The sequence below is a fragment of the Oncorhynchus kisutch genome, linkage group LG5 (genome assembly GCF_002021735.2).
Source record: "Oncorhynchus kisutch isolate 150728-3 linkage group LG5, Okis_V2, whole genome shotgun sequence".
Taxonomy (NCBI): domain Eukaryota; kingdom Metazoa; phylum Chordata; class Actinopteri; order Salmoniformes; family Salmonidae; genus Oncorhynchus; species Oncorhynchus kisutch.
In genome coordinates, this window is record NC_034178.2 from 3,238,037 (window position 1) to 3,250,219 (window position 12,183).

The window sequence follows — 12,183 nt, forward strand, 5'->3', positions numbered from 1 at the left end:
CCCATGTTGTTTATACAGACGAGAACGTGTCTTTTCCCATGTTTATTTGCCATGCGCTCACAACACACGTTTATTGTACATCCAATACTGTGTTTTCAAACGGTGCAGTTCAGTATTTGAAGACGGTCTCCCCGCCCTCGTCATCCTTCCAGCACTTGTAGCAATAAACATATTTCCTGGTGCAGGGACAGCTATTAATAGGAATACTATATATGGACAGAGCATAGAAGGGTTCATCTGAGGCCTTGAGTCCAATCCCACATTCCAATACACAACCTCCAAAGCATTCAGCGGACGTAGCAGTGCAGACATCATCAAACGATCTGACTTCTCACTGGCAGCTCAGATATGTGGTTGAGCCAGCATCGCAGAGGACAAATGCATAGAGGCTGTAGCTGTAATGTGGCTAAGATAATGTAGTATTTTCTGACTATTCACACATACAGTGCAATTGTATTTTGTTATGTTGCAGCCTTATTCTAAAATGGATTCATTTGTTTTTCTTCCCCTTATCAATCTATACACAATACCCCATAATGACAAAGCAAAAAGCTTGGCATAAACGTATTTGGGGAGTTTCTCCCATTCTTCTCTGCAGATCCTCTCAAGCTCTGTCAGGTTGGATGGGGAGTGTCGCTGCACAGCTATTTTCAGGCCTCAACAGATATGTTAGATTGGGTTCAAGTCCGGGCTCTGGCTGGGCCACTGAAGGACATTCACAGACTTGTTCCCCGAAGCCATGCCTGTGTTGTCCTGTTGGAAGGTGAACCTTCACCCTAGTTTGAGGTCCTGAGTGCTCTGGAGCAGGTTTGCATCAAGGATCTCTCTGTACTTTGCACTGTTCATCTTTCCCTCGATCCTGACTAGTCTCCCAGTCCCTGCTGCTGAAAAACATCCCCCCACCATGATGCTTCCACTACAATGCTTCACCGTACGGATGGTTCCAGGTTTCCTCCAGATCTGACACTTGGCATTCAGGCCAAATAGTTCAATCTTGGTTTCATCAGACAAGATTATCTTGTATCTCATGGTCAGAGTCCTTTAGGTGCCTTTTGTCAAACTCGAAGTGAGCTGTCATGTGCCTTTTACTGAGAAGTGGCTTCGGTCTGACCACTACCATAAAGGCCTGATTGGTGGAATGCTGCAGAGATGGTTGTACTTCCTGATGGTTCTCCCATCTCCACAGAGGAACTCTGTCAGAATGACCATCGGGTTCTTGGTCACCTCCCTGACTAAGGCCCTTCTCCCCCGATTGCTCAGTTTGGCCGGGAGGTCAGCTCTAGGAAGTGTCTTAGTGGTTCCAAACTTCTTACGTTTAAGAATGATGGAGGCCACTGTGTTCTTGGGGACCTTCAATGCTGCAGACATTTGTTGGTACAATGTGCCTCGATACAATCCGGTTTCAAAGCTCTACGGACAATTCCTTCGACCACATGGCTTTGTTTTTGCTCTGACATGCACTGTCAACTGTGGGACCTTATAGACCTGAGCTCAATTTCGAGTCTCATCCCAAAGGGTCTGAATACTTATGTAATAAATAAGCTATTTCTGGGTTTTTTATACATTTGCAAAAATGTCTCAAAACCTGTTTTCAATTTGTCATAATGGGGTATTGTGTGTAGATTGATGAAAGAAAAAAAATTATGTAATATATTTTAGAATAAGTAACAAAATGTGGAAAAATCAAAAGGGTCTGAATACTTTACGAATGCACTGTATACACTTTAAAAAGTTACTAGTCCTGAATGAATTATCATTTGATGTAATTGACTGGCCAAGAGTCACCAGATAGACCCAAATCTGAATCAGTCTGATTAAAAGAGAATGAAAACAATGTTTTTCAGCCCTCCAGAACCATAATTGAATGACCTTGCCCTAACCCTTGCGTCTACCCTCTCTTCCTAATGTGGGTCTAGGATGGGATCTTGTTGAGAGCCAGCAGAGGGAAGAAGATCAGAGCTGTAACCAGCAGAACCCCGGAGATTATCCCGATACGCACTACCGGAAGGGTCTTTGCCCACACTGCCAACACGTCTTCTGGATCCTCTGGGCAAGGAGGAGGGAAGAGGGAGAATAGGGGGGCACGGTAACATTGACTACGTCTTCCAACATTAATCTACAGTACTTCTAAAACATTTAGAACATAGCACTCACCGAAGGTTGTGTCAGGTGATGATGGTGTCATCTCTGTCTGCACTAGTATTGGCTCAGATGATGTCACTGTAATGATGTATTGACATTTTACCAGTATGTCCCAGCAATAACGAAAACAATAAGTAAAAATAAGCATAGCTTTCAAACGTTGCAACACCTGTACAGTACCTTGCATATCCTCCTTTTCTTGGGTCACCAAAGTGAAGAATGTTATTGGGTTCTCACTGTCACCGCTAGTCCCACTGAAGTCTGAGCTACTGGTGACATTCTCTGTTCCTGTGTTACAAAAGGGAAAAACACTGAAAAATCTATGCTACTAGCGCTCACATTCAAAAACAAGGAGCACAAATGAAAGAACAAACTCAATGTCAATCAGTGTGTGTAGGCCTACCTGTTAAGTTATATAGGTCAGTGTGTGTAGGCCTACCTGTTAAGTTATATAGGTCAGTGTGTGTAGGCCTACCTGTTAAGTTATATAGGTCAGTCTGTGTAGGCCTACATGTTAAGTTATATAGGTCAGTGTGTGAAGGCCTACCTGTTAAGTTATATAGGTCAGTGTGTGTAGGCCTACCTGTTAAGTTATATAGGTCAGTCTGTGTAGGCCTACCTGTTAAGTTATATAGGTCAGTGTGTGTAGGCCTACGTGTTAAGTTATATAGGTCAGTCTGTGTAGGCCTACCTGTTAGGTTATATAAGTCAGTGTGTGTAGGCCTACATGTTAAATTATATAGGTCAGTGTGTGTAGTCCTACCTGTTAAGTTATATAAGTCAGTGTGTGTAGGCCTATATGTTAAATTATATAGGTCAGTGTGTGTAGGCCTACCTGTTAAGTTATATAAGTCAGTGTATGGATCTAGGATGGTGAGAGAGACACCCTCTGGTATCCCACTCTTAGGGTCCTCGAAGCCCCTGGACTTGTAGAAGCAGCGATAGACACCCTGGTCTTTGAGCTCCGTCTTGTAGATAAACAAGGACAGGTCACCATTCTCCAGCAGGTTGTTGGGTGGGAGAGAGAAACGGAGGTCTTCTTCCTTAGGTCCCTTGTCGTCTGGGCCAGGGTTAAGGGTCATGATCTCCACATCGTCCTTCAGCCATTGGACGTAGATCTGGCTGGTGGGCTGGGTCTTGGGGACGACACCGTAGCAGGGCAGAGTGACCGGGCTTCCCTTGAACAGCGTGATAGAGCGTGGAGGGTCGGGCTCTGAGAGAGAATGGATAGAGAGTAGTAGAAAAGAGTGAGGGATGAGAGAGGATGTGATAAGCATAAATTAAGATAATCAAACATTCCAAATGGTACACCCAAAATGGCCGCTGGTCGACTCCACCAACCACAGAATGCGGCTCTGAATGGGAAAGCCTGAAAACAGACTTACCCTGAACCTTGAGCCAGACCGTAGAGATGGTCTTGCGGCCCAGCCAGATACACTCGTACATCTCCTCATCGCTCAGCACTGTCTCCTGGATGGTCATAGAGAAGTCTCCATCTCTCATCCTCTCTGCTGGGGGGAATTCCACCCGGGAAGAGAACCCCAGCATCGTTTTGACCTCCACCCCCTTGGCCCCGTCGTCCCATCTGGCCTCACCAAGGATGTTCCCAACCTCCATAGAGGCCACCTCCTGCCCCATGGCCTCCCAGTGGACCTCCCCCTCATGCTCCTGGCCCAGGTAGGAGGAAAAGTTACAGGGGAGGGTGACATTGTCTCCGTACCCCACCTTCAGCTCATACACGGGGGAGAAGGTAGGCACAGACACTGGGGGGATGGATGGACAGATGGAGAACACAGCGTGTGAGAGAGGGATGAAGGATGGGAAAACGTTTGAGGGAGTGAGAGAAGGAGAAAGGGGTGAATAGATGATTAGTCAGAAAGGAAGACAGACAGGCAGAACACCTATGTACATTATGCTACAGATCCATTTCTGTGTCCAATACCTTTGTATGATAATGACAGAAAGAGCAGAGGTATAGCAAAGATCTCTAGTTTTAAACAAATAATGACACAAGCTTTTGGAAAATAGAGAATTCTTATTGATGAGTTTTACATGATTGAGAGAGTAGTAGCTTAGGTCTCAAGAAACTCACCAGCTTGGACTGACGTCAAAATCACCAAGAAGCCTAAAAAAATCATCTTGCAAGATGTCTATCCCTTGAACACCTATAAAAAAATATATTATATAAAGTTTTTATTTTTTAGAATACATTTGGAAAGAAACAAATAAGTTATTAGAAGGGTATTAGGTCTGGTAAAAAAAGTGTTCAAAATATATTGGAAATGTAGCCTAAATCCCACTCATAGCCAATCAATAAATCGATAAAATAATCCGTTCAGGGTCGGGTGGATGTCGCTGATCTCTCGAGCCTAAAACTTTTGCAACAAAACAAGTCACGGTGAAGGGTGCCCTTACCGAATAACTGGTTATCAAGGCGAGTTAAACAACGAACCGCAAGAAACGGGTCTGCGCACGGGTTAGACTTCAGCCATTGGCAAGAGGATGTCCTCTTTTTTTTAACCGTGAGAAACAGATGTCTGTGTCAGGACTCACATTATGAGCTATTATTTAATTTATATTAATCCAACCACCCTATAGAGCCCCACGGTGGAGGTGTCATAATACCCATAAAACCTGGCGGTCAAACAGGGAAATTAGTCGTTTTTCCACCATTAATTTCTCTCATAGGGGATTTTAGAAAGACTTCAAATGAGCGCTGTGTTTTGTGTAGGCTTACCCTGGCTTGACATAAAATATGCACACAAACTGTTTAGACTGGGAGGCATACAGTAAGTTTAACACTAAAACTGAAACAAAATAATATAAAACTAAATAGAAATGTTTTTGTGAAAACAAACTAAATAAAAACTAGCAAAGTGGATCTGAAAACTGAGACAAGAAAATGAATATAAAACCACAAAACTATAATAACCTTTACATGAACACAAGGCAGCCTGAATTTTGGATTATTATAACATAAATTGATAGTATCCAGTGCAGTGTTTGGTCATAAACCCCCTCTATCAATCCTGTTAATTTGGACATCTGGTGCGTAAAGGTAGCCAATTTGCACCATTTCACTTTTACACCTATTTCACATGAGTGTAGTTCATCTATAGCTATGCTCCTATTTACTTATCAAGATGCAGCTATGCAGATCAGTGGACTCAAACGTTTGCAAAACATTCTTATAGCAACGTACTATGTACACTGAACAAAAATATAAACGCAACATGTAAAGTGTTGGTCCCATGTTTCATGAGCTGAAATAAAAGATCCCAGAAATGTTCCATATGCACAAAAAGCTTATTTCTCTCATATTGTGCACACATTTGTTTACATCCCTGTTAGTGAGAATTTCTTCATGATCATTACACAGGTGCACCTTTGCACTGGGGACAATAAAAGGCCACTCTAAAATGTGCAGTTTTGTCACACCACACAATGCCACAGATGTCTTAAGTTATGAGGGAGCATGCAATTGGCATGCTGACTCCAGTAATGTCCACCAGAGCGGTTTGCTGATTTCAAAGTTGTGAACTCTGTGCCCCATGGTGGCAGTGGGGTTATGGTATGGGCAGGCACAACGAACATAATTGCATTTTATCGATGCCATCACCTCATGTTTCAGCATGTACACAATTCCTGGAAGCTGAAAAGGTCCCAGTTCTTCCATGACCTGCATACTCACCAGACATGTCACTCTTTGAGCATATTTGGGATGCTCTGAATTGACGTGTACAACAGCATGTTCCAGTTCCCACCCATACGCAGCAACTTCGCAGTCTCCGAAGAGTGGGACAAAATTCCACAGGGCACAATCAACAGCCTGATCAACTCTATGAAACGATGTGTTGCGCTTCATGAGGTAAATGGTGGTCACAGATACTGACTGGTTTTCGGATCCACGCCCCTACCTTTAAGGTATCTGTGACCAACAGATGTATATCTGTATTCCCAGTCATGTGAAATCCATAGATTAGGGCCTAATGAATTTATTTCAACTGACTGATTTCCTTATATGAACTATAACTCAGTAAATTCTTTGAAATAGTTGCATTCACATTTTTGTTCAGTATAGAATAGACATGCTCTTGCCTGACACGTAGAAGGGAATCAGGTCAGCTCTATACAATCCATTTCTATCTGCAGCTTTCAGAACGTTGTGTTCTCCTGGATGCAGCCCAGATCGGCTTCCCGTTAACGGAACATGAAACTCTAGCTGGAGGAGAGTCAGTGCACAGTGGTTCTGCTGCCAAGACACCACACTGTGACTGACTATTCTCCTCAAGAGCAAATCAGGGGAAAAATAAAAAACAAATCAGAAAATCTAAACCTTTCAAGGTTTAGACTTCGACGTTAAAATTTATAACAGTCAAGTGTGAAAAAATAAGTCAAGCAGAAAAATCACGTGACAAATGAATTTAATCCAATAAAATGTCACCAGTAGAGATACTATATGTTGAACAATTATGTTGAAATAAAAGCTCTTAAAACAGACATTTAAAAAAATGGTTCAAGACAAAAACATCTTAGGGTCTAAAATCAACAACAAGCCCGTTTTAGCCAAATCCATCTCATTATGGCAAATCCAGGAATGTTACATGTACAAGAAGTCCATTTCGCGGCAGGTAGCATACTGGTTAGCGCGTTGGACTCGTAACCGAAAGGTTGCAAGATCGAATCCCTGCGCTGACAAGGTAAAATAAAATCTGCCGTTCTGCCCCTGAACAAGGCAGTTAACCCACTGTTCCTAGGCCATCATTGAAAATAAGAATTTGTTCTTAACTGACTTGACTAGTTAAATAAAGGTCAAATAAATGTTTTTTAAAAATCCCATCAGTCATTGGGTTGTAGTACAGAGGACAGGGGGTTAGTAAAACTACAATTGCCAGCATACCAGGAGTTTGTGGACAGGCTATTCATACAAATATGGACAGTAAGTATACGGCAGTGTAGGAATGGTACGGTCCACTAAAGGAATGTTGGCCCTAGGTTGTGTCCCAAATGGCACCCTATTTCCAATATAGTGTTCTACTTTATTGGGCTCCGGTCAAAAGCATTTCACTATAAAGAGAAAAGGGTGCAATTTGGGACCCAGCCTGGCAGTCTGATAGAGACAGGGTGAGTTGCTCTCAGGACTTCCATGTGTAGGAGTAGTTGTTCAAATGGAGCTGTCTGAGGGGAGACTTCCCCAAGGTAGAGGGCTCCTGGAGCTGCTGAATGGTGCTGGGATGAAGACCACATCCATCCAGCTCTACAGCCTGCTCAGCCTGGGAGAGGGAGAGAGGCAGGGAGGAAGAGGAGGAGGGAGGAAGAGAAGGATATATACAAACAAGTACAAAGGATTTTTTATTATGATTTAACTTTGAATTGCGGAGATCAAATGATGAGGCTTTATACCAGTCCGCTACAGTGGTGTCGTGACTTGGATAACAGTTGAGCTGTGTGTGTGTGTGTGTGTGTGTGTGTGTGTCTGACCTGTTCCCTGGTGGTGGTATGTGTGTTGAGGACAGCGGTGGGTTTGTGTGTGTGTGTGACTGACCTGTTCCATGGTGGTGGTGTGTGTGTTGAGGACAGCGGTGGGTTCGTGTGTGTGTGACTGACCTGTTCCCTGGTGGTGTGTGTGTTGAGGACAGCGGTGGGTTCGTGTGTGTAGAGCGCGGTGCTGAAGCCTCCTCTCTGAGCAGGCCGAAGCATGCGGGTCAGGGCGTGGAGAGAATGAGGCATTATGGGTCCCGTCACCTCTAGACTGCACACGTCCTGGTACCCAGCACGCACCTGAGTCTTCACGTTCACGCTACGCGCCTGACAATTACACACAAGGCAACATGCTTATAATTTCTGTTACACACAGCAACATTTTTTCTGAAACTTTCCATTTCTAGTTTTTGTTATTTCCATTCATAAATTGAAAATTGAAATGTGAGAGGTAAGGCTCAGACGGTTCCAGTCTGCAGCAGTGTGCGTCTCACCTTGAGTGAATGTAGCGTAGCTCCTCTGAAGGCTGTAGGGGCCAGTAGGGTGGGGGGCAAGCCTGCCTGTGATCCAGCCCCTGCCACCAGGCTCTTACAGTTGATGAGGAAGTTGATGAGAGTGAAGGTGTGCGTTCCCGACACACAGACTACAGACTCTGGTTTGTGGTCTAAACACACTGAGTTGCGCTCTTTGTGCAGTTTGATGGAGATGTTGTCTGGTTTCTTAATCTTATCCTGCACTCCCATCTCCGTCAGCCAGGAAAACCCACCATCATCATCATCATCTTCCTTGTCACTGGCTTCAGACCGTGTCTCCTCCTCCTCCTCTCCATCTGTCTCCTGGTTGTGTGCAGTTGATCCCTGCTCCTTGCTCTTCCTCCTCTCTTCCAGCAGGGGGAGTGTGAACTCAATACCTACAACCACAGGTATTTGACAGAAAATGTTTTATTATCAAGATTAGAATATCCATATATAAATGTTTAATAACAAACTTCTACATGATATATTGTTGAGTGACTTCCTGTATTTATACTAATGCTAAATGTTTATTCTATTAGATTTACTGTTTACTTCTTACTGTTGTCACATTATCGAGAGGGAACCTGCAGGTCAGTGTTTCGTTGGACTGTAAACACCATGTGTGTATCCTGTGCATATGACATAATAAACTTGAAGGATGTACTGTATCTTGTAGCTCACCATCAGCCTTCATGGCCTCTCTGAGCCCCCTGGTGGTTGGGGTGAGTAGTGCAGTGATGATGCTGTTCCCCGCCAGTCCTGAGGCTCTGAAAAGAGCAGTGAACTGGTAGGAACACACATAGAAATATGGACATAGTCTGGCCTTCAATAGACTGTATAGGGAGGACAGACTCACTGACCTGTGTGTGAGAGAGAGAGAGAGAGAGAGAGAGAAAAAGAGAAGAGGGGGAAGGAGAGAAGGGAGAGAGAGAGAGTAGAGAGGAGTTGAATTTAAGGTAATTTAAAGCTTTTGAAATAATACAGACAACACACTCCCCTCTGATGCCCACTCACCATTCACTCATGAGGCTCTGTTGAAGTGCCATGTCCTGGGCCCAGGGGACGTTCTTGCCAGTGAAGCTTCTCTCTGCTCCTATCCGGGGGAACAGAGAGAGCCAGGACAGGGACGGGTGCTGCCAGAACTGCAGACACTGCTGGAACCCACATCGTAGCTCAGCAGATGTCCGAGGGTCCTGGAGGAACACAGAGAAGTGAGTATCAGAGTGTGAGAGACAGACTGAGGACAATATATTTGTGTTGCTAGTAAAGCTCCTCAGGTACCAGTACTCCTTTGCCTTGGGGTTGCCACTGGGGTGTCTGTGTGTAACATGTATAACAGTACCTGTATACTCTGTGGTATAGTGGTGTACTGTCCTCTACAGTGCTGGGTAAGACCCTGGGCCTCCTCTGTAGCTCTGGGCTGTACAGCCCAGGAGAAGGGGAGCAGGGAGGTGAAAAGGAGATGCGTCTTCAGGCTCCAGTCTGCAGGGTACTCCACACACACAGGGGGTGCTATGGAGGTTACTGCACCAGCCTGGGGACTCTGACACACACAAGATAAAATGTTGACTCACAAAATACCAAAACAACCCCTAACGTTAGTCTGTAGAGATGAATAGTTGAATGGGATGGAATAAAAGCCTGCACACCAGCTACTCCACAGCCTGTCTATAATGTAGATAGCTATGATTGTAACAGGCTTTTGGTAGCTCTCCAAGAATGGAGTTGGAGACATGTCCACAAGGAGTAAGAGAATAGAGAAATGAATAGAACTCACCTTCAGTATGGATGTTCTCTCCTCCTGGAACAAATCCTCATCTTCAAACTGTGAGTCGTCTTCAGACAGAGAAGTTGGTTTCTGTTGTTAGAGAGAAATGAGCGAAAGATCAGAACAAAAACAGCGGTGTGAAGTCACCATGAGGTGCGATGCTTTGACAGATAAAGCAATTTGACAACTGTACAGTAGCTGGCTAACATTGCATTAACTAACTAACGTTACCTCTGTCAAGTTGGCTAGATACTGTACTTTGCTGGAAAAGAAAGCTAGATTGTTTATCACGTTATTATTGTATTAACGTGTGCCACTACCATACCTTGCCGGGCACGTCTTTGCTTAGTTTTTCTGCCTGGAGAAGTCGTTCACTAAATGGCAGCGTTCTTGTTGGTGACTTCTCTCCCTCCACTCCTGCAGAGCCGCCCGGCTTCACAGAATCCGACGAGTCGGCGTCGTCATCATCAGTGTAAATAAAGACTTTCTTCTTCGCTGGGCTGCTGAAGGTGTTCTCGATGCTAGCAAATGGGTTTCTCCGCTTCACTCCCCCTCCAGAGTGACCCTGGCCGAACAGGGGTCCTGGGGAGAATGGTCGAACAGCGGATATAGAGGCACCCTCACACGGGCTGGCAATCGCGCCTCGGCCGCCAGAACTGACACCCTGGCTGCGGGCTCTCTTCCTCCGCATTCGCAGGATTTCAGCTGGTCTTTTGAAACTAGGTGAGTAACCAGCTTGTTGTGCCATTTTGTAAGGATAATGTAAAAACAAGTTTGGTTCGAAAACAACAAGAAGAAACCCGTTTAAAATGGTTGTGTGCGGCCGATACGCCTCTGTATTGTTGTTCCTTGAATTTTACTTCAACACAAAACAAATTTAGCGCGCGACGTGAGTGGAACGTCAGAGTCCCGCTAAAATTTCAGGGGAGGAGTTTCAAGTTACGCCGGCGCGTTTCGAGTCAAACAACAATTGAGATGCTTTGGCGCCATCTGCTGGTTAGAATTATAACTGCAAGACCAATTTTGCCATCGCATAAAGCCACTGATTCTCTAAATCTGCCGGGAAAACAAATCAATATAATTTATGTTTCTTCAGACATTAAAGTTATATCCTATATCCTGTTATGCTTCATTAATTATTACAAAATATATATCCATAAGATATAATGTGTATGTCATTTTCAATACATGTTTTCATTTCTTGATTTTCTCATCTGCATTATGTCCGAGCAACAATCAGCGGTCCCCTCGACCCCTCTCCCTCTTGTCAAAGTGATTAATAGTATGTATGTTAATTCTTGTTAGCGATCATTTCTCAGCGTTTATCATTACTGTTGGTGATCAATCACGTTCATTGCTGAACCGAACTCAATGAAACTGTCCGTCAGTCATTCTAACGGTTTTCAGGGATTAGCAAATTTGTGAATCGATTATTTGAGCTGTCATTTGGGTGGAAAGACAGTACTTTTGTCGTCTCAAAAGTATCCCAAGGTTAGTAGGATTAATTGATTGTTGTGGGCCATGAACTTCAACACACATACATCAACATATGTTTGTTTCTGTGTTCGGTCCTGCCATGACTAACAGCAAAGCTAACACTTTCCAGGTTATTCCTTGTGATTGAGTATGTCACGCTCATAGGCTGCCAATATCAACGGGGATAAACTAGTTTAATGCGTTTCCCACGTTCCCGATGGCGGTGGGTGTTCCCCTCAACGGTTCCTCTGGCTTGTAGGCTACGCCTATTGGAAAAATGACCCTATGTCAACATGGAGTATAATAAGGCGGGTGTAAGGGTTTAGTGCACCTGTAATTGTATACAGGTATTTTTCACTGAGCTGGACATGTGCGAGCATTGTCAAACAAACCAGGGGTGTAATCATTAGTCTAAACAGTTTCAAAACGTTTAGCAAATTTATTTCCGTTGCTTCCGTTTAATAAACGGCTGATTGAATACACCCCTGGTGAAACTTCAAACAAAGCAACGGAAAGTATGCATCCCTGATGATAAAGTTGCGACTACAATTTAATTATCGATCTACACTTCCTCAAAGGAAGATCAACGTGACATGGTAGCCATACGTAGATCAAGTTTTGCCTGTTTCTCATAAGACCACCACAAAGTCTGTGGGCCTCATTAGGAGACGCTATTCACAACGCTTTCTCATTGAATGTTGATTTATGATAAGGTTCCCCTAACCAAGTCATGAGGAATAGACCTATTTGTCTGTGGATTCTTTGTTACATGTCAAAGTAGATGATTCAGTTGGTTTATAG

The 12,183-nt window shown here is 44.0% G+C and overlaps 2 protein-coding genes across 3 annotated transcripts; both read right to left on the minus strand.

The window, feature by feature from the left end:
- Positions 1-27: 27 nt before the first annotated feature.
- LOC109890516 (uncharacterized) lies at positions 28-6,009 on the minus strand. 2 transcript variants are annotated; one of them, XM_020482442.2, is made up of 7 exons: positions 5,834-6,009; positions 4,235-4,307; positions 3,528-3,905; positions 2,978-3,355; positions 2,323-2,430; positions 2,155-2,220; positions 28-2,046 (listed from the first exon to the last, which is right to left on the minus strand). In XM_020482442.2, the coding sequence occupies exons 2-7, from the start codon at positions 4,278-4,280 to the stop codon at positions 1,913-1,915; spliced, it is 1,110 nt and encodes a 369-aa protein (XP_020338031.1). In that variant the 5' UTR covers positions 4,281-4,307; positions 5,834-6,009; the 3' UTR covers positions 28-1,912. The 2 variants fall into 2 exon arrangements, with proteins under 2 accessions (XP_020338031.1, XP_020338030.1); XM_020482441.2 differs by lacking the exon at positions 5,834-6,009 and adding an exon at positions 4,558-4,716.
- A 540-nt stretch (positions 6,010-6,549) lies between these two features.
- Positions 6,550-10,817, minus strand: LOC109890517 (protein downstream neighbor of son homolog). The gene is made up of 8 exons (XM_020482444.2): positions 10,232-10,817; positions 9,916-9,996; positions 9,481-9,681; positions 9,153-9,331; positions 8,820-8,998; positions 8,118-8,533; positions 7,750-7,950; positions 6,550-7,415 (listed from the first exon to the last, which is right to left on the minus strand). The coding sequence occupies exons 1-8, from the start codon at positions 10,652-10,654 to the stop codon at positions 7,278-7,280; spliced, it is 1,818 nt and encodes a 605-aa protein (XP_020338033.2). The 5' UTR covers positions 10,655-10,817; the 3' UTR covers positions 6,550-7,277.
- Positions 10,818-12,183: the final 1,366 nt, after the last annotated feature.

Coding starts and splice junctions, on each gene's coding strand:
- LOC109890516 (XM_020482442.2), bottom strand. CDS start 4,280: ATGATTTTTTTAGGCTTCTTGGTGATTTTGACGTCAGTCCAAGCTG. Junction 3,906..4,234: donor TTTGACGTCAGTCCAAGCTG/GTGAGTTTCTTG, acceptor CCATCCCCCCAG/TGTCTGTGCCTACCTTCTCC. Junction 2,047..2,154: donor ATCACCTGACACAACCTTCG/GTGAGTGCTATG, acceptor CTCCTTGCCCAG/AGGATCCAGAAGACGTGTTG.
- LOC109890517 (XM_020482444.2), bottom strand. CDS start 10,654: ATGGCACAACAAGCTGGTTACTCACCTAGTTTCAAAAGACCAGCTGAA. Junction 9,682..9,915: donor AGAGAACATCCATACTGAAG/GTGAGTTCTATT, acceptor TGTGTGTGTCAG/AGTCCCCAGGCTGGTGCAGT. Junction 7,951..8,117: donor CTACGCTACATTCACTCAAG/GTGAGACGCACA, acceptor TGTAATTGTCAG/GCGCGTAGCGTGAACGTGAA.